At 34.9% G+C, this 27340-nt stretch overlaps 1 protein-coding gene across 1 annotated transcript; it reads left to right on the top strand.

Annotated features, from left to right (window-relative positions):
• Positions 1 to 832: 832 nt before the first annotated feature.
• Positions 833 to 27336, top strand: LOC106083532 (heterogeneous nuclear ribonucleoprotein 27C). The gene is made up of 3 exons (XM_013246617.2): positions 833 to 983; positions 12927 to 13580; positions 19127 to 27336. The coding sequence occupies exons 2-3, from the start codon at positions 13086 to 13088 to the stop codon at positions 19898 to 19900; spliced, it is 1269 nt and encodes a 422-aa protein (XP_013102071.1). The 5' UTR covers positions 833 to 983; positions 12927 to 13085; the 3' UTR covers positions 19901 to 27336.
• Positions 27337 to 27340: the final 4 nt, after the last annotated feature.

Consider the following 27340-nt stretch of genomic DNA (forward strand, 5'->3'; position numbering starts at 1 on the left):
GTGTCAACGAGAAAAAATTGTACTCAGCTGTTTGCGGTACACTACCTGTAAATGAATATACATTTTGTGTTTGATCAAAAACCCCGTTTACTCTGCTTATTAAATTCGGATTTAAGGCTCTTGTCAGACGATTTTTTCATTCTATTTGTGACTATCTTATTTCTCGCATATTCTCTGCTCATGTGCGCACATGTATACACACACGTGTTGCATGTGTTGGCAAAACGTCGATTAGATTAATGCCAAGATGGCTGATTGCACCATATGATTTGTGGTTGTTGTACAAATGAGATCACATTTAATTATTTCGCCATGGACACATGCATGACATAATTACCAATCCCATGGATTGACCCGATGGATTTCTTCATTGGCAGGGGCTGCCGCCTCAGTGTTTAACACACTGCCACAACAACAACAACCAGCTAATGTACCGTGAACAGCTGAGTACAATTTTTGTCTCGCGAAGTTCATTATCTGTCAACGAGTTTTGGTTGTGCGAGTGTATAATACAATAGTTAGAAACCATACACACAACAACGAAAAATGGCGCGAACTAGTAACATACACAAAATCAGAGTTGTATTAATCACTGATTTTGAACGATGGTGCACTCAATATTTTGTTGTTGGGCAACTGCCACTAACAATAAATTAATATGTATGTATGACAAATGCTTAACTCAGTCTTACGATTAATCATAGTTTTGTAACGATCCACTAGCATGAACTAGAGATGCCACTTGTTGTGACGTTGCCACCTTTGATACATGCATATGCTTGAAGCTTCTAGATACAACTCTGAATTAACGTGGCAAGCATGAGCATTTGTCGAAATTCATATTTTATCATGGTTAAGTTAGGTTATATCGTCAACTCATAAAAATTATTTATAAGCTAGTTTTTTAAGGAAAAACTTAAATTTAGTGAATTTGCAGTGCGAAAATTTTTGAGATTTCCTCAGACGAACACCTGGCGAAAGCGGTGAGATACGATTTCTTTACTATTTCCCCATATTTTACATATTAATTTACATAACGACGGCAAGCACAACATTCGTCGTTTTAGGTCAAATGGATATCTAAAATGCAAAGTTTTATTTTGTGTATGCTTGCATGAAATGCAAGGAATTTGTAGTTAGCGCTACATAGAAAATACCGGGATATTGCTTAATAACATTGCTGTGTAATTGGACACATATTTCTACGATATAATATAAAATAAAGTGGCACATGGATTTGGAGTTTGGGTGTTTTTTTTATTGTTCCCATGTTGCCGAAAACAATTATTTTTTGTATGTGGGATTTAAAAGCTCCAGGTTTTGTTGCTTCTTGTTGTGTGTGAAAAGTGAAAATTTTTCACATTTTATACATACAAAATGCTATGTATAATAACAGCCATACATTGCTTGTTGGTTGATTTATATACAGAGAAAGAAGAGGTCTAGTCGCTTTTATCATTCATGGCATAAAAAATGAGGCAAATACATACATACATAGTTATGTACATAACTAGAAATGATGTTTGCAAACGCTCCCTTGAAGCGCGAACAAACATTGGCGTGTTTGGCAAGTTCCATCGTGATGGAACTGTCCGCCCGCTTTTTTCCTTATGTTTTTTTTTTAGGTTGCCTCATCCTATGGTCATTCACTTTTAAGATGACGAGCCAAATATGTCTACGTGATATTTTAAAAAAGTACTGCGTAAAAAAATATTGGTTCAATACAAAGAGAAGAAAACGTGTGCATGTGTGTCGATATATTTTGCGATAATGGCGAAAAATGTGTTTTTGTGGTAAAACGCATAAACATTTATATATACATGTGTATCCCCCGGCAAGTGATGTTAATAATTGGAAAATTTGTGAAGTGATGTTCGTGTAAAACTCGTAGTATAACAAATTTGTTTTTAATTACATACTTGATCAATATGGCTTTTATAAAAAATATGCATTCTTTCCGCAGTCATCCATTTTGTTTTTTAGTACATACATATATGTTTTCTTAAGTTGAGGAGTATGTGTGTGTGTGTTATGATTTCTACATATATTGGTGTGTGGTGAATTGTTTATTGTCTTCTCATATCTGTAGTTGCCAGATTAGGGTCTTTTTATTTATTATGTTTGTGTCGTTGTCGGTAAATTTTTTGGTTGTTTAGAAATTTATGAGATAACGTTACTGCAAGAAAAAGCACAGATAAGCTCTTTTTCTATAAAAATTTTGCGGGGTCTATATTATTTTTTTAGGAGTTTGAAAAGTAATGTACTTGTACAACCAGCCCGAAACCTTAAAAATGCGGTGTTTTGTAAACACTTGGGAGTTGGTGGTAACGAATGAAATGCCAACACAAACAAAATTATAAATATTATTTCGGTTCAAATTGCTGCATTGCAAAATCTAGGCCTGTCGTCCTGAATTGTTAAAATATATTTAGGCGTTGGTGTTATGGGTTATAACGTAAAATGTCATACGTAAACGGATCATTACTCCCTCCTCATACTGGCGACATTTGTGAAGCGCGACAGCGACAGCACTCATTGGTGTCAGAAGTATGTCTCTTAATGGAATGTTCATGAGCATATTTGCGAAACGAATCGTTTGATATCCTTCATTTAAGAAGATGAAGTGTGACAATAAAAATAGGGTGACTAAACAAAAACTTTTGATTAAAATTCTAGTTTATTCATCAACATAGTTTCCTTCAAGAACGATACAATCATCCTTTTTCAGAACATTTATTCTTTGTCCCTAAAATAGGACTCAGTTTCAGCAATCACATGGTTATTGAAGAAAAATCTCCTCGGAGCATTTTTTTTGGAAACGGGTAGTTGTTCTTGTAGCAGTGTGCTGTACGCTGTGTTGTACAGGTAGTATTCAGTGGGTGCAAAATATGATTAATACTATTTTGTATATAGTATTTGTTGTTTCCATTGTCCTCGTTGCCACACTTCCGTATAATCATTTCCGTAGCGATCCCCGTCAAGCTCCAAGGTAATCAAGCTTGTTTCGGTCCATGGTCCGATCGTGAAGGGAATGTCATGGCCATTGGTTATATAAAGGTCGGAGTCGAGTACGTTTGGTTGGGCTGTTGAACAGGGGTTGTGTGTCGTGTGGTCCCAGGTCACATTCGGGATACATGTCCCGCACTTTGGCACCAATCCTAGCTCTATAGGAGTTGAGGGGGCTGCATAGCCGGAACGAATTTGGGCCAGAACTACTCTGGTTTGCCGGGGGAGGTTAATTACTACAGATGCAATGGGTGGTGGTCGTTCTCTAAAGACCACATTCAACTGGTTGTTGTTCACCAAATCTGCTGCCGTGTCATCGTGCGAATGGAAATTCCTCAAAGAGGCTCGGGAGGAGTAGTCCCTCTAACGCCTCGGTTATTGGTGAGAGAAGCGTGATCAGGCTGTACGACTCCCAGGAGCTCAGTATGACTTCTAGAACTTCTTCTCAAGAAGTCAAGTCGAAAGATCTCTTCATATGGAAGTGATATCCAAAACTTAATAGATATGGGCCGTCTCTCTTGACTACATCAAAAAAAAGTATCCTTGCAAAATTTAGAGCGGCTAGCTTTACGAGTTTGAACGCTTTCGCGATTTCAACATACTGACGGATGGGCGAAAGAAGACGATCAAGAATATATATACTTTATGGTGTTGCGGATCAATATTTCGAGTTGGTGGTATGCTAAGTCCTTTATTCCGCCTATAACTTCTCTCGAAATATGGCTTTAAGCCCTGGTAAAACTAACCTCCAGAAATATTCTACAAATACATATTGGTGTTTGGTAGTTAAGGTTTTATTGCCAGTATGTAATCAGACTTAGATAGAAGTAAGGTGCATTCTATTGTAGTTGATCGCTTGAAGACCTCTATTGAGAGAATGAATACCCACATTGTTCACTCATTTCGTTGAGAGATTTACGGCAGTCAAGTTCGGTTTTCAATCTGACTTGCTGTCTAAGAATATACAAATTTATGCTTCTTGGCCAATGAGAATGGTCCCTCGTGGCAGTGGTCGCTACAAAATGTCAAGTGCATCAGATGTTGTATTCCCACTGCTTCTGTGATGCACAAATCAGCCATCCTATAGATCCTCGCTGATTATTGAACAGTTTTTGAGTTTTTTTTGGAGCTCCGTTCAACAGACCAAAAGACTATATAAAAATCAAATCCATTGCAGCCGGTTGTACGTAGCGGATTGTCCCGATGGAACCTTTCATCGGCAAGGGCTGCTCCCTCAGTGTTCAACACACTGCTACAACAACAACCATATAACATTATAGGTGTGCCAAGAACGCGGTTTAAACTCCCAACTTTTGCCAACATCCATTCTGCAGGTGAAGTTTAGTTTCAAATCTTCTAGCACTTTTTTAATGTTATGTGTTGGGCAACTTTCATGTATTCTCTCTCGATGCTCTTAAAACATATCTCTGTCCTATTTTGTGCCTGGATGCTCATTCATGTAAATTAATTTGTAGACAAGGCGTAAAAGTCTCCAACTAAACACAAATCAACACCCAAACTCACGACTCGAATCATGGTAGCTATAATACAACTCGTCAATTTTCGGAGTTTTCTAGCCCCTATTCAAAAACAGCACTTCCTGCAAGGCGGTAATGTCTATCTTGTAATTATCCAATACATCCACTTGTGCGTATGCCGCATCTTTGCAAATAGTCCGGACAGTTGTGTGTTTTAGATTTGCAAATCATAGGGAATTCTAACATAAGGGGAGTCCGTTTTCCTATTTTTTTGTCTTTTCAGAGTATTTGGTATTTTCTTTTAGAGCTTTGAAAACAGCGAAACAGTTGTTGTTGTAGCAGTGTGTTATACACTGATGGTATTGACAGTAATTTCCATTGGCGCCAACAGCTCTTCTTTTCATGTCAAGCGTCGCAGGCGCTGATTATTTTAGTAATAGCCGGTGTCTCTCGGCCTATCACTGGGATTCATTTCACGATGCAGCTGATTGTTCGCGGCTGCAGTTTCAACTACTCCGCATGCTAACGGAGCATTCCACCAACCGAAACCGGTGGATGGTAGCTCCCAGGAGCTTTCCATGACATCCGATTGTGCGTACCGAATTGACCCGATGGATTCCTTCATCGGTAATGGCCGCCGCCTCAGTGCACAACACTGCTACAACAACAACATAGTACACCAGGTTGTTTAACTACATTGTTATATCCACACCATAGCTGTGTAACTTAGTGCATTTGTTTGTAACACCCAGAAGGAAGAAAGATAGACCCATTACCCAATCACTTTCGATTCGATTTAGCTAAGTCCGTCTGTCTGTCTATGTCAAGTTGTGTACAAAGTACAGGTCGCAATTTTTTCACATGTTTTTCTGCCTAGAGACAAAGCCTATTAAATTGGAAAAAATCGGTTCAGGTTTGTTTATAGCTCCCCTATATATGTATATTCATGCCATTTGAACTAAAATCTTTATGTGTCAACCGATTCTCACGAAATATTGCACGAAGGTTTCTTCTATCACTCTTGATATTCATTAGTGGTAATTTCATAGAAATCGGTTCGGATTTAGATATTGATGCCATAAATATGTATCGTTTGTATTTCGCTTCTCGAGCCTTTGCAAGCGCATTTATTGGCCAATCTCCCCAATATTTTGCATAACGTTTTCCTCTACGACTACCGCAATACCTAAGAAGTTTGGTCAAAATCGGTTCAGATTTGAATATAGCTCCCCCATATACAGCTACGGTAAAGATAATAGCACCAATATAGTTTTTTTTTATTCAATTCGAGGTTTTATTCTATTTTACTTGCAAAGCCTTTATATTTTTGTTTGAGACATTTCGTTCACGTTATAGGTTTTTTTTTTTAACAATCATATTTCTTAGTTTTTGACAAAAACTAATTAACTAAAGTTCGCAGTCATATAACGAACTGGCCAAAAATTCATACGAAAGAAACAGTAACCAACAATTGAGGAGTTTTAGTTAGAGGTTGAAACAAAGAAACATTTTTGATATTTGGTTAATTGTCCCTTGTGGGTAACGACAGCACAGCACGTTTCTGACTCATTTCTTTGGAAATAGAGCTCCAGATACACTGTTTTATTATTTCTTGTTGGCTCCCTTAGATACACTAATTTCTTAATTCTGTTCACAAATTTTCAACCGAGTTTTATTGAAGTATGCTTCTGACCTATTTTTGAATTTTCCGCAAAGTACAGTTTACTTGTTTGGTAGTGTGTTTGGGGTCATTGTCCTCTTGGAAAATGTAACTCGGAAGCATTTCAAAGAAAAAACACTTGGTAGCCTTATTTCTTTCAGAATGTTAACATTTAATGTAGCATCCATAATATTTTTAACCCGATATATGGGACCAACACCTTGGTACAAAAACCATCCCCATACCATTGTACTGAAATCCCATTTCCAGGTTTTTTTTTATAAAATGCAGATTATTATTATTTAGAAAGTCCTCTTAACAAGTAAGGCGTGCCGTTTTCGCCAAATGCCACAAATTTGAACCCAGAAGTTAATATTCTAGCTATGGGTTTAGTGGAATGAAGAGCCAACTTTCTTGGACTTTACGCATCCGAATAGTTGCCCCGAGTAAACGACCCATCATTTTCCCACTTTCTTGTACATTAAGTTCTCTTCTTGATTCCTTGACATTCATAAAAGGTCTCTCTTTGGATTTTCGAACCAAACAATCGTTAATCAAAGGTGTGATAATTCGTTTATCTATTCATTCAATAAAAATTACAAGATTTGGGAGAGAAATATCATTTGGTGCTATTATTTTGACTCCAGTAACATTGCCTACAACATGAAACATCTCTTAGAACATTTAACAAATTCAAAATGCTGAACAAATGTGTACGTTTCCAATAGAAGACATTTATCTAAGTTCCATACAATACTGGACGCAATGAGAAAAGTTTCAGTGTGTATACTGTATCCCAATATGCAGGTTATCCTTATGGTGCTATTATTTTGACGGGCACTGGATTATATGTTAGTCAGATTCCGATTCGCTCGAAATGTGGCAGGAAAATCTTTTTATGACTCGACATTATTGGTAAGGTTGCATTTTTTGGTCAGTCGAACACATAATTTCGATTTCAGTGCGACTTGTCAAGAAAATACTACAGTTATTTTGACAATTGAAATCACCATTAGATATAGCTCCGATATATAGTGATTTTTTAGCTGTAATAGTTTTGGAAATACTGGTTTAAACAACCCACGCAGGTTTCGTGTTTTGTTTTACTGTCAAACATCTTTGCTTTGGTCTATAATTTAACCATGAATCGTCTTCCAAATGAACAACGCAAAATATTGAATTTTTTTTATATCCTCCATGGCGGTATAATTTCGTCATTCTCTCTGTATCTCCTCGAAATGTTCCTCTGAGACCCCATAAAGTATAAATATTCTTGATCGTCATGTCATGTTAAGTCGATCTAGCCATGTCCGTCCGTCTGTCCGTCGAAAGCACACAAACTTTCGAAGGAGTAAAGCTAGCCGCTTGAAATTTTGCACGAATACTTATTAGTGTAGGTAAGTTTGGACTGTAAATAGTCCATTTCGGTCCATGTTTTGATATAGCTGCCCTATTAACCGATCATGTATCTTGGCTTCTTGAGCCACTAGAGGGCGCAATTTTTATCCGATTTGGCTGAAATTATGCATGAGGTGTTTTGTTATGATTTTTAACAACTGTTTTAAGTGTGGTTCAAATCGGTCCATAACCTGATATTGCTGTATTTAAACCGATCTGGGGTCTTGCCTTCTTTAGCTTCTATAGGGCGCAATTCTTATCCGATTTGGCTTAAATTTTGCACGATGTGTTTTGCTATGACTAAGCTTAGTATGGTTAAAATCGGTCCATAACCTGATATAGCTGCCTTATAAACCGATCTTGGATCTTGACTTCTTGAGCATCCAGAGGTCGCAATTATCCGATTTAGCTGAAATTTTGTACAACGACTTCTCTCATGAACTTCAACATACGTGTCTATTATGGTCTGAATCGGTCTATAGCCTGATAAAGCTCCCATATAAAAAGATCTCCCTATTTTACTTCTTGAGTCCCTTAAGGGCCAATTATTATTCGAATTGGCTGAAATTTTACACAACGACTTCTACTGTGGTCTCCAACATTCAGTTCAATTAAGGTCCGAATCGGACAATAACTTGTTATTATAGCTCCAATATCATAGCAATTCTTTCCTTTTATCATATGGTTGTCTAAAACGAGATACCGGGAAAAGAACTCGAAAAATGCGATCCATGGTGGAGGGTATATAAGATTCGGCCCGCGCGCTCTTCCTCTATTGAGCGGCGAAACTCATTTTTGGCTCAATGGTACGTAAATAAGCAGAATTGTCGAATTTGTAGTGAAGATTAGCCAGAAGCAAGAGCTACCAATGCATCCAGAAAAAGTCACAGTCTGGTACAGTTTATGGACTTGTTCAAAGATGATGCGAATCGTAACGTAACTGTGGGTGGTGAGCGCTATCGTGAGATGATATCCAACTTTTTTTCCCCCAAAATGCAAGAACTTAACTTTCATGACATGTGGTTTCAACAAGTTTGTGCCATATGCCACACAGCACGCGTTATTTCACGTTCGGGACCGGTCAATTGGCCGCCTAGACTATTTTTTGTGGGGCTATGTTAAAGCTCATATCTATACAGACAAGCTCGCTTCAATTGACGCATTGGAAGACAACATTGAAGCATATGTTATTGAGATACCGACCTAAATGTTGGAAAAATTAGACTAAGCGGATGGACCATTTGAGACGCAGTCACGGTCAACATTTACATGAAATAATCGTCAACCAATAAATTATTTTGACCGTACTTTCGATTCAAATAAAGATTTCATGCATTATTTTGAATTTATTTATTTTTTTTTTTACTTTCCTATAGCTCTTAAAAAATAACCATTTATATCTCCCGATTTTCACTTCTAAAGCTACTGCAAGTTGATTTATTGATCTTCCCAAAATTTTGCATAACACTTTCCTCTACGACTACCACAATATTTAATTTGTTTGGTCGTAATCGGTTCAATTTTGGATGCATACAGTGGCACAGAAAAGTCTACATACCCCAATCAAAAAACAAAAGTGAGGTACTATGCCATATAAAACATCTCTCCAAAGAGGTGTCGCATTGTGGCAGTCCGCCGTTCGGACTCGGCTATAAAAAGGAGGCCCATTATCATTGCGCTTAAACTTGAATCGGAATGCACCCATTGATTTGTGAGAAGTTCCTTAGTGGAACGAGTGTTCATGGGCAAAATTTGCAATTTACTCGAAATTTTGCAGAAACCATTTTCTTAAGACTCGGCATTACAGTTATATTTCGTAGAAATCGGTTTCGTAGATTTTGTATCTGAAGCCCACGGCAAGCACATTTATTCACCAATCTTCGCAACATTTTGCACAACACTTTTCTCGACTAAAACAACAATATCTAAAGAGTTTAATCGAGATATATTTAGATATATCTCCAAAAGCATACTCGTATGAATAAGTTCTTCCAACTTTAAATTATTTGCAATAATGTTGTGGTCATTTGTCAACCGATTGCAACGAAAGTTGGCACATATAATTCTCTTATAACTGTTGACATGTTTGTTACATTTTATCAAAATCCGTTCAGATTTGTATTTAGCTTTCATATTCATATTATGTACATACGTCCACCGAATTCTATCAAATTCGGTTCTGAATTACATATACAGCGGTCAAAAAAAGTATTCATCATTCAATGTTTTTTTTTTTAATAAGTCTACAAAAGACAATTGGAATAAAAACATATTAAACTAATGATGCAGTAGTGCTTGTGTGATATATATGTACACAATTTCATTGTTTTTAAAGAAAAAAATGGTATTTATTGGAACAAAAAGGGCCATTTTACAGCTGAACACAAAAAATTAAACAAAAAAAGTATTCATCATTGCAAAAAAACAAAAAAATAAATAACATAATTTAAAAAAATTAATACTTTGTTATTCGACCACCGCGTCTTATAACTTCTTTTAAACGGTTTGACATCGATTGGACTTATTTAGCGGTTATATTTTGGTCTATATTAGTCCATTCCTCCATTATCACCTGTTGCATTTGACTCTTGCTCGAAAAATTGCGCGTTCTCAATTTGCGTTCGAGATGTTCCCAAAGATGTTCAATTGGGTTCAAGTCGGGACTTTGAGGAGGAGTTTTAATGACTTTGGGGCAGTTATACAGCATCCACATCTTGGTATTTAAAGCAGAATGTTTGGGGTCATTATCTTGATAATATTGAAAGTTATTACCAAGCCCAAGTTTTACAGCACTATCTTTTAAATTCCTCTTTAAAATGTCAATGTAATACTTATGATCCATTACTCCATTAATAATTTCAAGATTTCCCGCTCCTGAAGCCGCCATACACCCCCAAACCATTAAACCACCTCCACCATGTTTTACAGTAGCAACTGTGTTTCGTTCTTCAAGCTCTGTATTTGGTTTTCTGTACACAATGACCTTTCCATCGCACCCAAAAAGATTAAACTTGCTCTCGTCTGCAAAAATGACTGTTTTCCAAAATGATTCGGGCTGTTTTACATACATTTTTGCGAAGTTTAGCCTTTTCACTCGGTTTATTTTATTTATAAAGGGCTTCTTACGTGCAGTTCTTCCTCTGTAACTATGCCTTTTGAGTGTATTTCGAATTGTTTGTGTAGTAACTTCCTTCCCTAAATATTCCATAGTGTTTTTACGAAGAATGGTCGCATTTGTCTTCGGAGTTTTCTGAACTTGCCGCACTAGCCAACGCACATCTCCAACTGAAAGTGCTTTTGGTCGACCAGATCTTGGTTTATTGTCAACAGTTTTCGTTTCTGTCCACTTTCTGATGATGGATTGTATAGTAGATCGTGGTCTATTTAATATTTCACTGATAGTTTTTTGAGTTAAACCATTCCTGTGGTGTTTTATTATCAAAACTTTTACCTCATCAGAAACCTCGTTTTGCTTACGACCCATTTTGACAAAAACTATATTTTCAATGAAATTAAAAATTTGCTGTCAAGGGCAAAGCCTCCTTTACTAAATAAAACAGAAAAGGGGGATTCCCAAATAATATTTGAATTTGACTTTGATGATAGCACATCAATGATGAATACTTTTTTTGTTCTGTTTTTGGTGTTATTATATAAAATTGCATTTTTTGCGCTAATTAAATTTATTTTTTGAATTTATTTTAAAACATATTACGAAAAATAAACTATTGCATAAAACTGCATTATTTGTTTACTTTAAATTTTCTTCAATTACCCAAAATAAGTGAATTTATTATCAATTTTGCTAATGATGAATACTTTTTTTGACCGCTGTAGGTCCCAATTTCCACTTATGTGGATGGAGGGTATTATATAGTCGTCACCGCCCGACTTTTGCCTTTCCTTACTTGTTTTTATATAAAACAAAATTTCGCCTAAATCGACATACTTATCACCGGGAAGAGAAAAACCAACACACATACAAAAAACAACTCCGCTTTGGCTTTTATATAATAGGTTGTTATTTGTTGAGAAATATTTATGTTGTTGTAGCAGCGTGTTTTACACTGAGACGGCAGCCCTTGCCAATGAAGGACTCCATCGGGTCAATCTGGTACGTACAACCGGCTGCCAAGGGATTGGAGAAACATTTATAATACTCATATACCCAAAATCGAACATGTCAATGAAATGAAACATCTACCGAGAGTCCTGACTGCATTCCTATGCTTGTGTATCAACTTCTTCTACTTACCCTACCTATACCACTGAAAAAAGGCAACATATAGGTGATTGAATACAGGTTTACTGAGCACAAAAAGTTTAAAAACTACCGGTTACATACCACATGTTTATGTATGTATGTTTGCCCATGTGCACCATCGATGAAAACGTGTCATAAACAAATCTATACTCCTGCTTTGTTTTTTTGTTATGTATATTCACCACTACCTAAACAAACTACCACATTCTTGCCTTAGTGCTGAGTATGTTCATCACGCTGCTTGCTGAAGCTATAGCGACAGCACGTTATAAAATTTTCCCTCAAAGAAGACCTACATGAAAAGCAACTAAACAAACTGTGTGTAAAAACAATTAGAATTGTAAAACACTGTGGCAGCTCTACAAGTGTTGAGTATTAATTTAGCCGTGCGACAGTCGTCGTAATTCAGACTCACAAAAAGAGAAATGCGATACATTTTCTGTGGTGGATTTATTCACACACAGAGATAATTAACCGGCATTTTTTGGATTTCTGTTTTAAGCCCTCATTCTTCTTTCGTGTGATTGGTGATTTTCGTTACCATTGTGCAGTATCTGTGTTAGTGTTTTTATTGTTAAACGGCCTCTTTTGTTGCTGTTTTTTGTTAACAATATGAGTTCATTCTCTAGTTGCGCAAAAACGAAATTCAGTAGAGAATAATAAAATACGCGTAAAAATATATTTTGATAACCTAAAAGGAGAAAACTAAACTTTTTTTCCATTGAGTTGCGTTTCATAGCAAAATATATGTATGTTAAAATTGGCGTGTTCTCTTGATTCTTAATAAGATTTCCTATTAGTGTTTGTTGCCTTTGATTATTTGTTTACTTCTTCATGTTTATGAATTTTGTTTCGTTCGTTGGTTGCAAATTAAAATTAGAAAGTTTTATGCCTATAAGTAGAGAGTTGGTGTCCGGTTAAAAAGAAATACCAAAGTTCACATTTTTTCATTAGAATATTATGTTGGAAAGAGAAGCAGATACAAGAAATGTTTTAATAAATAATAATAATTTTATATACCGCTATTCTATATACAAGATCTAGGTTAATCCATTGACCGATTTTCTTGTCTCCATGTGCAATCGCCCCTTAATTTAATCCAACCTCTTCTTTCTTTCAGGACACAACCAAACATAACTATAGTGATAAAAAACATAAAAACAAACATCAAGAACATCCTCATTTTTAATAGTAGTTTTTCTTCTTCTTCTTGAGCGGAAGTTTCTCAAACTACTCTTGGTTCAAAATTACGTCAATTAAGAAAAGTCCTCAGAAAACCATGGAGGAAGATGAGAGGGGCAAACTTTTCGTTGGTGGTCTTTCTTGGGAAACCACACAAGAAAATCTTTCACGTTACTTCTGCCGTTTTGGCGAAATCATCGATTGTGTAGTAATGAAGAATAATGAAAGCGGTCGTTCACGTGGTTTTGGATTTGTAACATTTTCAGATCCGGCTAATGTTCAACATGTCTTACAAAGTGGACCCCATACACTGGATGGTCGTACTATCGACCCCAAACCATGCAATCCACGTACATTGCAAAAGCCCAAAAAGGGCGGCGGTTTTAAAGTATTCCTTGGAGGGTTGCCCTCTAATGTTACTGAGACCGATTTGCGCACTTTCTTTGGACGCTATGGCAAAGTAACCGAAGTGGTTATTATGTACGATCAAGAGAAAAAGAAGTCACGTGGTTTTGGATTTTTATCATTCGAAGAAGAATCATCTGTTGAACATGTTACCAATGAGCGTTACATCAATCTTAACGGAAAGCAGGTAAGTGGTTTTATGTTTGTATACAAAACATATGTATAAGAAAACTTTATTCCGACATGGTTTACAATAAAAGTAAAATATATATTCTAATGTAGAAGTTCTTAATATTTCTAGTAAACTCCAAAAGTTGATGTGATTTTTTCGGTTAGATGCTAAACAATACCAATTATTTTTTGGGTCAAAATTAAAATTCTCAACAACCAGGAGGCTCTTCAAGAAAGCCAAACGAACCAAGGGACTTACGGATTAGAATCTTTATAAAGAATTCTAAAACAAGTACAAGAGCGATAAATTCAAAACCTAAAAAAGGGAGCTTAATGGGTTACTTTCTATGGTGTTATAGGACAAATCCTGCAGATTTGTCCTAAAAGATTTAAGATCATATTGAAAAGCGATGAGAGAAGGACAGAATATAGTTCAGAATTCCTTGAATTTATGATTTTGACATGAGGTACATGGGGTTCTCTAAAACAAAGCAGACTAAGTTGGCGGAGGGTGTTGCCGAGTTCTAAGTGATTCCTCATCTTCCCTATTCTCCTTCTGATGAATTCCCTTTACAAAGCTAAACGCCCGATAAATTATTTTCTGATACCACCCGGATAAAAAGGCAAACGAATTGTTCCTGCACGGATTTACGCTTCTCAGTTCTTCTAGTGCCTGAAAAAAATAACCTAGTCATAAAGGTTGCCTTCCGAGGCATCGGTTTCTCTTACTGCCCGTAAAGATGTACACACAAAAACCGATTACGAATATACGAATAACTTCACCCCATAAAGCAAACGAATATTCCCAAATCGATTAGTTGTACGCCGTATTCAGCTGGAAGTAACCCATACACAAGGTCGTGTTCACTGTGCGTTGCTCCATAGTGAACCTTGTGTATTGACGTTTGCTTTGATCGCCATAGAATGTTCAAATAGCCTTGCTACTTCCTTCAAATTTATTTTGGAAAAAAAAAAGAATTTTGCAAGGTTCTTCTTGTGTCGACTTTATTTGATTTTTTACATACTCTTTTAGGGAGTCCTTCGCAGGTCCAAATTTATATATGTGTACCAATTTTATTTTCATACCCACAATATGGGTGACAATGGGTTGGGGCAGCCCACCTGTGACGTGAGAGCCAATTTTAATATCACATTCGTATTCTACTCGAAATTATCTTTGATTCGAGTCCCATGTTGCCCCATCGGTGAATATGTCCGTTTAGGGGAGGTTTTTGGGGCGGGACGGCCCCCTGAGACCTGAAACCATATTTTGGTACATGTTTCGTTTTATACTCTAAAATATCTTTTATTGGAGTCCCATATTGTCGCCGTCGGTCGGCTTTCAAGCCGCATGTCCCTTTATGTGGGTTTTTGATGCGGACCTGAGACCTTAGCCATTTTTTATGCATTATGCCTGCTCTCCATAAAACCTTTACTTTCGTGATGAGGAGAGTCCGCCTCTCTTCCGATATCAAAAAATTATGTAGCCTATTACTCTTTCCAGACCATCCTACACATCCTGTGAAATTTTCAAAAAATTCGTCAGCTCGCGACTATGCGGAACAAACAAAGAAACACAATTCGTCTTTTATATAACAAGGGGTGATTTTTTAGCCATTATCTTTTTAGCAACTCAGGTTTAAACAGATTACGCACGTTTCCTGTTTTGTTTCACTGCCAAACATCTCCAGTTTGGTCTATAATTTAACCATGAATCGTCTTCCAAACGAAAAATGCTTGCAAATTATTGAATTATATTATCAAAATGCGTTCTCTGTTAAGAAATGTAATCGCGCGCTTCTTTAATTCCATCGACAAAGCTCATTTTTGGCTCAATGGTTACGTAAATAAATAGAATTGTCGATTATGGAGTAAAGATCAGCCAGAAGCATTGCAAGAGTTACCAATGCATCCAGAAAAAGTCTCAGTTTGGTGCGTTTTATGGGCTGGTGGCATCATTGGACCGTACTTCTTTATAGATGATGCAAATCGTAACATAACTGTGAATGGTGATCGCTACCGTGAGATGATATCCAACTTTTTTTTGCCAAAAATGCAAGAGCTTGATTTGCATGACATTTGGTTTCAATAAGACCGTGCCACAACACACAGTACTCGTATTCATAGTTTTATTGAGAGACAGGTTCGGTGAACATTTTGTTTCACTTTCGGGACAGGTCGCCTAGATCGAGCAATTAATGTCTATGCAGACAAGTCCGCTTCAATTGAAGCATTGGAAGACAACATTGAAACATTTATTCGTGAGATACCGGCGGAAATGTTGGAAAGAGTATGCCAAATTAGACTAGCGGATGTACCATTTGAGGCGCAGTCAGGTCAACATTTGCGTAAAATAATCTTCAAACATTGAATTATATGGGCCGTACTATGGACTCAAATAAAGATTTCATGCATTTTTCTGAATTTTTTATTTTTATTTTTGAAAAACTTGCATGTAGCTATTAAGAAATCACCTTTAGATATCTTTTGTTTATCGTATTTGTTGCCTACAACATTTGAATGGACTACTGTGCTCCTTCCTTGGGTAACTTTAACTCCCAAATTTTGTTCGGAAGATTTGAAGTCCATACCCAAAAGCCTTTCAATTTACCCCTTTTTCCATGTCCCATTTGTGTCAATTTTTGGGTTGGACTTCGATATCAGAATCACATTCTAATCCCATATACCTTTCATTTGAGTAACATGTTGTCCAAGTCTCAACACCAAGTAGGTGTCGCACTGCGTTACGCCGTCCGCACTCGGCTATAAAAAGGAGGTCCCGTGTTATTGAGATTAAACTTTAATCGAACAGCACTTATTGATATGTGAGAAGTTTCCCCTTTTCCTTAGTGAAAAGTTCGTGGGCAAATTTGAATATTTTGGCAGCCTCCAAACTCTTGGTCCCAAAAAGTTATATCATTTCCACATTGTCTCAACGGGGTATGAAGTTGGTTGTGAACCATGGTATATATCAGACCAAAAAGAATATCCGGGTGATACTCTACTTCCAAAGGTTCTTCATGTAAGTTCCATATTGTTCTGATCGCTCATGTACGCGAGGTCAAATTTGTATACCAGATTTGTACTATACTTTTAAAAACCTATATTGTTCCAATATATCTAATATAACTCTAGGGGATGACGGCCACTACCTTTTTATTTCAAAATATTATCGTATTCGTACTCTACTCCCTTAGATCTTGAAATAAAGTCATCGTAATTAAGACGGCCCTCCAGGTACTTCTCCCCGAATTAGTATATCAGATTTCTACTCTACCACCCTAAGACCATTCGTTTAAATCTCATATTGTCTTGATTGATCAACTTCTGAGCTCCATATTTTCCTGATCGGCCTACATTTCCATTTTTGGATATTTTAGGGTCGGGGCAAACACCAGATACTTCATACTCTACTCCCTAAAATGTTTACCTGGGCCCTCCAGGAACTTTTTCCCAAATTAAGATATCAGATTTCTACTCTACCACCATAAGACCATTCGTTTAAATCTCATATTGTCTTGATTGATCAGATTGATTGATTTGGTACACAGTGGGGGAAAAAATAATAGGGACAAAAGTATATTTCACAAAAAGAGTAAGAAAACATGATAACTTCTATATAAGAAGTTTTTTTTTAGCCCCATAGATTTTCAATGTTTTAGGTCCCATGATTGCGATAGACCGTCCAAACTTGGTACAGAAAGCTTTTGGAACTAGAATTCTGCTTGTCTGGAAGAGTGCTTTAATTCATTAACCTAGAAGACACAATTACCACTTCTAACAACTGTGCACAGTGGAAATAATCTGATATAGCTCCCATATAAACCGATCGCTCGATATGACTTTTTGAGCCTAGAGGGCGCAATTGTTATCCGATTTGGATGCAATTTTTAGAGTGATATTTTTTAATGGCTTCTAATTGTCGCAACCAGTGTTGCCGTTTTTTTGGTACGTTCCTACCAAAATTGGTAGTTTGGTAAGCTGACTTCAATTTTTGGTAGGTTTTTCCAACATATAAAAACCCATTTTTGTGTGCTGAAAAATCTTGTCGATTGTTTGTATTCGTGGAGAATAAAACTATGAAATACCGTTACAAGGGGTACCACTGCTTCAAATTTTGGGAAAAAGGAGGTAAGCTATGATATTTACTGTAACTAATACGACTGTCAAGGGATCTCTTCCAAATTTCATAAATTCTTGGTAAGAAATAAGGCTTTTGTAATCGAATAAAAGGCAAAAAGCCAAGAGCACACAAATAAGGTCAGACCCGCTTCATTCTCAGATGTTAAAAGTCTACTGTAACGTCGAAAATGGGTAGTAAATGCGTATTTCAGGATCCAACCCTTATTCGGAAATTTATAACTCAAGATTTCTCATGGGGAGATCGGTATTAAGGGTGACATATCAAGATATATGCCATCTTTGAACTTAAGGCTGTAATTTCAACAAACAGACGGAAGTACATATCTAGACCGTCTATGAATATAACGATCTAGTTTATACTTTGTAGGTTTGGTCAAATGGCTAAGTCTTCAGTATTAGGCATAAAAACATAAACCGCATTTTAGCTTGTAGAATATTTGGTAGGTTTTGGTCGGGTTTGGTAGGATTTTTCTTAAATTTTGGTAGGAAATAATTTTCTTGAGTGGCAACACTGGTCACAAGAACGGTTCATAACTAGAGATGGGAGTTGGGTAAATACCCAAAAGGAATTTACGCGGTAAATTAGGTAAATTGGTAAAATGCATGATTTATGGCCTCAATATCCTATATCGGGAGACCGGGTGGTCGGTCTAAGGGCAGCTATATCCAAATATAGTCCAATCTGAACTGCACTTCATAGAATTGAATAGGGGTCTACCAGAACTCACTATACCAAATTTCATCGAAATCGGATGAAAAATTACCAATTTATTGCCTCAAGACTTTAAGTCTGGAGATCGGCCTATATAGCGGTTATATAAATCTAAAATCCGACTTTATGAGATCTGAAGGTCAGGTTTATAATACAAAGAATACGAAATCATCAAACATTGTTTGGAAATTTTTTTTTACCCAAGATTCTGCAAAATTATTAATACCCAAAAAAGGTATTTATTTGGTATTTACCCAATAAATGCCCAAACGTTGGGTATTCACCCGGTAAAAACCCATCTCTATTCATAACTTACTGTTGTAGTAGCAGTGTGTGGTGCACTGAGGCGGCAGCCCTTGCCGATGAAGGAATTCATCGGGTCAATTCGATACATACAACCGGCTGCCATGGGATTGGAACTTACTGTTGCTCCTATATATTCGAAAAAGTTATTCCAAGAAAGTGACAAATGCGAGTCTTGATGGAGGGTATATAAGATTCGACCTGGTCGAACTTTACTTGTATTGCTATTTATATGGTTTTATTTCTTATTATTATTAGTAAGTTGACAAATCAAAGCAGGCATACAAAATCCAATTACCATAATATTCGGGCGATATTATTCTCTTTTTAATTAACTTTTTTTTCATAGTGTAGATTTTAGTTCAGTGTTACCAAAATTTTAATGAAGCAACTCCCCTTTGTAGGTTGAAATCAAGAAAGCTGAACCACGCGATGGATCTAACTCCCAGAATGCCAACAACAGTTCCGTTGGTGGTGGTTATGGTAAACTTGGCAGCGATCCCAGTCACTGGGGCCCACCACATGCACCAATTAATATGATGCAAGGACAGAATGGACAAATGGGTGGACCCCCATTAAATATGCCACTGGGTGCGCCCAACATGATGCCAGGCTATCAAGGCTGGGGTACCTCACCACAACAGGGAGGTTATGGTTATGGTAATAGCGGACCTGGCTCTTATCAAGGTTGGGGAGCCCCTCCAGGCCCACAGGGACCACCACCACAATGGTCCAACTATGCAGGTCCCCAACAAACACAAGGTTATGGCGGCTACGACATGTACAACTCCACATCAACAGGTGGTCCCTCTGGACCATCGGGTGGTGGCAGTTGGAATGCTTGGAATATGCCACCAAATTCGGCTGGGCCAACAGGTGCTCCTGGCGCCGGTGCTGGCACGGCCACTGACATGTATTCCCGTGCTCAGACTTGGGCTGCTGGTGGTCCATCAACAACTGGACCCGTGGGTGGCATGCCACGTACAGGACCTGGCAATTCTGCCTCAAAATCTGGTTCTGAATATGACTATGGTGGCTATGGGTCTGGTTATGATTACGACTACAGCAACTATGTTAAACAGGAAGGTGGGGCATCTAATTATGGAGCGGGCCCCCGATCAGCATATGGTAATGACAGTTCTACTCAGCCTCCATATGCTACATCGCAAGCTGTCTAAAAAATGTTTCGTAATAAATGTTAGCATGTTTGCTGCCTACCTGCTGCTAAAAAAAAAGCTGATGCTGTTATTCGACGATTTCAACCTGCCCATGCAACCCAACAACCATATACAAACAACAACAACAACAACACGAATAATCATATATATATGGAAGACCCTTAATAGCTACAAACAACCACAATAACAACAACATCATTAACATCATCAAGAACTACTATTTCATGAATACCTACAGCAAACAGAGAACGAACAACCAACAAACTACAGCAATATCACAAAAGTGTGGACATATTGGAAGCGCTCTAGCGTCGTCTGTTTCGTACAGTATAATTCATTCAGTTGTTAAATATTATTTCTATATATACATATTAATATAATATTAATAACACTAAAGTTAATAATTAATCTTAAAGAGATCATAAACAAATATTGAATTATATACATACAATATATATATGCATATATGAAACTTTGAAGTTTATATACATACATACTTATATATATATTAACGTATATAAAGGCAAGGCACGAACTCTAGAACATCTTATGAGAGACTCGTAACCATCCAAGCCACCTTGTTTATATATATATATATATATAGATATATATGTATGTAAACAGCTCTACTCTTAACTACTATTACTACAAAACCAAACCAACAGTTGCAAAAAACGAGAGTAATTTAAACAAGTAAATAATATACATATATATATATATATAATTAACAAACGAAACAAACAAATTAGTTAATTATGATGTAAACCAACAACTGATTAAAACCACAACAACAACAACAAACTAAAGTTATAGAAGCAAAAATGAAAACTGAAAAAGAAACACAAAAGAATGTTTAGGTTAAAGGAACAACACACTTAAAATAGGGGTTTAAAGAAAATCAAGATTAGAATTACAACTATTTACTCTACAAAACTACTCTTTTTTTTTACTAATTTACACGCATTAACATGTCCATATGGCCAAAGAGAGAAAGTGTTGCGCATTTGAGGCCCCACGCGAGATGAGATGGCGAATTTCGAAACGAAAAAGATTAACGAAGAGAAACACTAAGACAGACAATTCAGAGAATGGCTAAAATCAAACTTAACATTTTGTTATCTTTGGTTTCATACGTTCCCTTCTGCACGTTTTGGGCTTCGAATTGCAAAATGAATGAAGAAACTAGTCGACATTTTCTCTTTATGGTTGAAATTTCTTTTTACATACGAAAACACACGGGACGTGTATAAGTTTTTATTACATATAGTATATGAATTTGTATGTTTATTTTCAAAAATGGTAATATTCTTTCTTGTTTTTTTTTCTTTTATTTTTACATTATAACTTTTAATGTTAATTGCAAAAACAATGTGTCTGCATGTAAAACTATTAGACCTAGAATTTTACAACAAATACAAATACGAGAAAATACAAATGGATTACATTTAAAAAATTTAATATAAATTACTACTACTTCTACAGAGACATATTCAGTACTATAGTTAAAACCCGTACAGTTAGACATTTGCATATATAGTTTAAAGGTTAAATATTTTTAAATATTTATATATACATATATATTAAAAATACATAAAGTAATGGAACCTACAAATAGCATTAAAAGAAAAATAATTGAAAAATCAAAAAAACTAAGCAAAAACACTTCATGTCGTCGTATACAATTAAAAAAAAAAAACAAAAACGAAACCTATGTCCCCCTCACCACCTACCAACCCCTTTCAGAACTTAAGGCTTTTTTTAAATTTAACCCTATTTTCATACATATACATACATATTTTTTTTTTATAATTATTGCTCTTTTTTTATATTTATAATTTATTGTTATAATTTCCTTTTTCTTTGGTGAACTGTAGCATATTATAACAAACAAACATACCTTTTTATTATTAATAAACAAAAGAGGAAACAAAAGTTTTACCTATTATAGAAAAACAAAACAAAAATAGTGTTTAGGCATTCTTGTTCTTTGTTTCATTATGTTTTTTTTTTTTCTTTTCTTTTTCCTTCTTTTTTGTTCTTTTTCGGTAAAGTAAATAAGTGATTGTTTTGATATATATATATTTTTATTATGTATATATATGAAAGACTTCTTGCCTTAATTAAGGCAATAACATGTCTTAAGGAACAACAGATAGTAGTTGGTTACATTAAAAGAAGTTAAAAACAAATTAGTTTAAAATATGAAAATTATTTCGAATTTTGTCTTACATACTCTTAAATAGTTTAGAACAAGGAAAAACGTGTTTTAGAAAAATCCCTACTTTTCACCCTCCCAAGAATTCCAAGGACAGGAGCAAGCGAAATCAATGGCCTTTGATATTGACTAGAATTGAAGCGATAAGTTGTTTAAATTAATGTTATATAGATGGGTATATTGGAAGGTTGCCTCAATTAAACAAAAATAAAAATGAAATAGGTACATACTCTCAAGGCTACTCCTGATTGAGTAAAATGCTAGGAATCATTTTCCTGCGAGAAGTGCAACAAAAATCATGGTCCCCTTAACATTTGCATTTAGAGAAGGATTATAAATTTAGAGCAAGGTTTTTTGAAATAATTAGTTGTGTATACATTGTAATTAAGTTTTGTAACCTTGAAAAGGCGGCCCCACACATACATTTTTATTAATTTGGGATCTTAATAATAGTACTTTTTTTTTTGCCTACTTTCGTCCCTTTGTAAATGCATAGTTATAGTTATGTTTAGCTATGTCATAAGGCTACATAATAGTTTTTCGAATTATCGCAATGTTTTTTTTTTTTTGATACTAGAATAAACTTACTATTTGTGGTGAAAACAAATTATTGTCATTGGATTGTATTTATTTAAAAAGACATATGTATGGATCCATTATAAATAGCAAACAGCTGGCAGTTGAGTTGCCTGCTGACAATGCAACTGAAATTGTGTGGCAACTTTTCTCCATTGATATCGGTCTGGCAATGTGAAAAATGTAAACAAATCAAAGCAAAATTAAATTGTTTTTATATTTTTTATGTTAGTCAAAGAGCGTAAGAAAGAAGAGCCCGATTTGGGATGACGAATGATAAGGTTTAAAGGCCCCACATGTTTAAATTGCTTACGATATTTCGTTTTTTTTTTCCTTTTATACCAACTTTCGGTTGCAAAGAAACAAAGCAAAATACGAAAAAATGTTCGAACGAATGCGCGAATCAACCTCAATGTGAATTCAATTGGAATAAGTCGAAAAGGTTGTGTCTTTAACCCGCGTTATTTTACGGTATGGCGAAGACAAAGCAGAAACCCTCTCTTCTTCTTTCCTACGCTCTTTGATGTTAATACGCTCTGCAAATCTTTTCTTGATGTGTTTTTTCGTTTGTAAATATTTTTTTTTTTACCTTTTTAACGTGTATAAAATGTCACTGTGAGTTGCTTTTATTAACCGTTAAGATAATTCCAAAAAGTGCTAAAGAATTTTGCAGTCTTTTTTTTAATGTGGCCCACAAACTGTGTTGCTTTAGGGATCGATTATGGTCGCTCGCCAGCAAATAAAACCTTGAGAAAAAGATTAGTACAAATTTGTAAAAATTTTCCCAGTTTCATTCAATATCAGTGTTTTGAGCCTTCAGCTACTAATTAAGTTGTAAAAACATATGTACTTTAATACAGAAATGGAGATTTCTATAACTAATTTGGCAATTCATAATCGACCCATAAAAATGTTTTTACACTTAACCTCACCACCATGCATTATTTGCAGTACCTTTGGTTTCACCAAAAAAACCCGATACAGAAATGGAGATTTCTATAACTAATTTGGCAATTTATAATCGATCCATAAAAATGTATTTACACTTAACCTCACCACCATGCATTCTTTGCAGTAGCCTTTTTTTTCTCCATTTATTATATGGATGTAATTGCTTTTGTCCTACCAAAGTTTGTTTTAAAAATTTCGCAGCAAACTTTATCGGAATGCTTGTCGGAAAATTCCCTTTTTATTAAATCAAATTGGCAACTTTAATCAGCAGAGTTGCCATCAGTTCTATAATTTTGTCAACTGGCAATGTTCCTTAGTGGAATGTTCATGGGCAAAATTTGCAAATTTTGCAATGTATATTGATTTTGGAGGCTACCGTAGCGCAGAAGTTAGCATGTTCGCCTATGACGCTGAACGCCTGAGTTCGAATCCTGGCGAGACCATCAGAAAAAATTTTCAGCGGTGGTCTTCCACTCCTAATGCTGGCAACATTTGTGATGTACTATGCCATATAAAACTACCCTCCAAAGAGGTGTCGCATTGCTGCACGCCGTTCGAACTCGGCTATAAAAGGAGGTCCCTTTGCATTGAGCTTAAAAACTTGAATCGGACTGCACTCATTGATATGTGAGAAGTGGAATGTTCATGGGCAAAATTTGCAATTTTTTTATATTAATTTTGGTAGTAGACCCAGTAAACACGAAAATTTTCACATTGATAGCAAACTAAAACAATATATATTCTGAAAATTGTTTTATGGAAAAATTATGAAAGAGTTTTTAAAATTGTTGCATTTTTCGCTTTTAAATCGGTTAAAAAGTTTTTGACCCCAACTGGTCAACTAAATTGTGACTTTTTGGCACTTTATTCACTAAATAAAAGCAATAAAAGTCTTTTGCTAGGGGTGAAAGTGATGCCAAGCGCACCCGAATGGTTAATATAGCTATGTGTACGATGTACTCATAAGCATATTTCAAATGTCAAACTGTAGAGTTTCTATTTTATAAATGGGATTTGAATGCTATTAGTTTCGAAACCAATTCATTAAGTTTTATTTATTTTTTTTTTTTGTTTGAGATTTTTTTGTATAGAAAAAAAAATTAATATTTCAAAATCTTTTGTTTTTAAATGTGTGTAACTTTGCCAAGAATGTCAACGATTAAGGAGCTTTTTGGTAGCACTCCGATCACACCGATTGCTTTGGGACTGGTCATTAGATAGAGGAATGGTATTTCGAGGAGGTACGTTTGTAACTCCTCGAAATATTTGGGTGTGTTCTGGGTTTCACATTTCCCCTAAACTCAATTGCTTATTGCCACGTTAATAAAGTTTCAAAATATCTTGAATTTCCATCATGATATTTCTTAGATTAAATCAAAAAAGTTTCTTACAACAAATAATTAATGTAGACTTTTTGTTTGTGTGATATTAACAAATTGATTTCGGGGGGAAAAGTGAATCCCAGAACACAACCGATTAATAACCGATCGTGCGATTTTTCTTTTCAATCATCTGTTAAGCGGTCATTCTTAAGTGATATGGCTGAAGTTTTATTATATTATGGCTTCAAATATGCATGCCAATTACAGTTTATATAGATAAATAATCAGACAATTTTTTCATACCAATGGTTGAAATTTTATATGCCGAGAACTGTTATGACTTTAAACATGAATGCTAGTTAGGGTCCTTACTATGCATGTAAAATCCTTTGCAATCTTCAATTATACTAGTTTTTTTTTTTTTTGAGAACTTAAACACGTTGATCCTTGATGAAGGCGCATACAAAATTCAACCTGGCCACACTTATCGTGTTCTTTCTTTTAAATGGTTTTTTTTTCACTGATAGGGACTTTACGAGAAAACACCGTATCACCACTTAGATCATACAAGAAGAAGAAGAAAAAGGTATGCTTTTATAAATCAGATAAAGAGAAGCTCGAACATTTCAAAAGCAAATTCCTATACTGATCTAAAACTGTAGAGGAGATGACAAAAAAATAGCAATAATAACGAACACAGTAGTTCTCCTGTAAGTTATGGTGATTGATTGATGATGATTCAAACCTTATAAAATAATATATCGATATATATATATGAAAAAAGCAAAAAAAAATAGATATACAGAGAATCAACAGCAACAGCACTGATTTTTTCTTTCAACAACGTCCTTCAAAATAAAGATCAAAACATAATAACAAACAAATATAAAAATAACATAAATAGAAGAAAAATAAAACAACACAGTAGGAAGCAACATACATACAATATGAACGAGAGAAACATTTACTACATGAACTAATTAAGCAGAACCCTGAAAAAAAATAGTTTATATACATATTATATGCATTAATCTACATATATGTACTATTCTACTATAAACATTAAAAAAAAACACATACAATCTATATATTTACCCTATATATTACATTATAATAATAAAAATAATACAAATAAAACAAACAAAAAATACAAAAAAACAAAAAATACAAAAAATGGAAAAAGTAAACAACAAAAAGATAATGGATTAAGTTTTACAAAGCTCTAAGTAATATTAAAAGAAAACGGAAAGGAAAACATACAACATAAATAAACACACAAAAAAAAAATACTGCATATATACATATTTAACCCCCTTTAAAGTAAATTTCATGAAAAGAAGTAGTTTAAATATCATTAAACAAAACGTTTTAGCCTCTCACAACACCTGAAACAAAACAAAAAAAAAAACATCGTCTCGTTATATATTTCATAAATAATATACCTACCTACCCCTACGTTTAATTTCTTTTTTTACGTTTAAAAAAAAAAAACCTAAATTAGATTTATCACATACATATTTTTCTTTAATTCAACTAAACAAACAAACTTCCACATATTTAAAGATTTATTTAAATTTCTATTTTCGTTGTTTTTTTATTTTAAATCATTTTTAATTATTTCACCACAAACTTTATTTTATATAGTAAAACAAAAAAAGTAATGTCGTCGTATTTAAAGAGTAACGTGAAGGTGTAAGCATTAATTTCTACGAAGTGAAAAAGAAAATAAAACAACAACTATGAGTAAAGTAATAAACCTTAAATTAAATTTTAAAATTAACAACCAGGATTAATTAAATTTAAATGGAAAACCAACCAACACTGACTGTTAATTGTAAAACAATTTCTTTAAATTAATTAAAAAACAAAAAAATTATTCTCTACGATTATGATTTAAATTTAACATATTTTAATGAAATATATAAATACATACTATGTATAATCAAACAGAAAATATTCATTTATTAGCAGCAAGTCAAACCAACCAAACACACCCAAATAAATACACACACATACACACGCCTAACAATAACTTCCCCCCAAATCTTCCTGCCACATGCCCCCTTCATTAAAAAAAACACACTTTAAATATACATATTAATTTTGTTTTTATCTCTACGTTTCTTTTAACATATACGATGTTGGTACATGTAACAATTACCACATTTTAATTCTCATAAACAGAAATAACACCACAACAACAAAAACATGTTATTTAACTAATCAAGTATATACAACAATTCATATACATATATATATATATAAACAATTGCAGCAAAAATTATAATTATTTGTTTTTTTAAACATTATAGTTTTGAACATTCTTAACTCTTGATTTTTAAGAAAAATATATTGAAAAGAAAAATTTTAAACATT

This window comes from Stomoxys calcitrans, chromosome 3, assembly GCF_963082655.1.
Source record: "Stomoxys calcitrans chromosome 3, idStoCalc2.1, whole genome shotgun sequence".
In the NCBI taxonomy this organism is placed as follows: Eukaryota; Metazoa; Arthropoda; class Insecta; order Diptera; family Muscidae; genus Stomoxys; species Stomoxys calcitrans.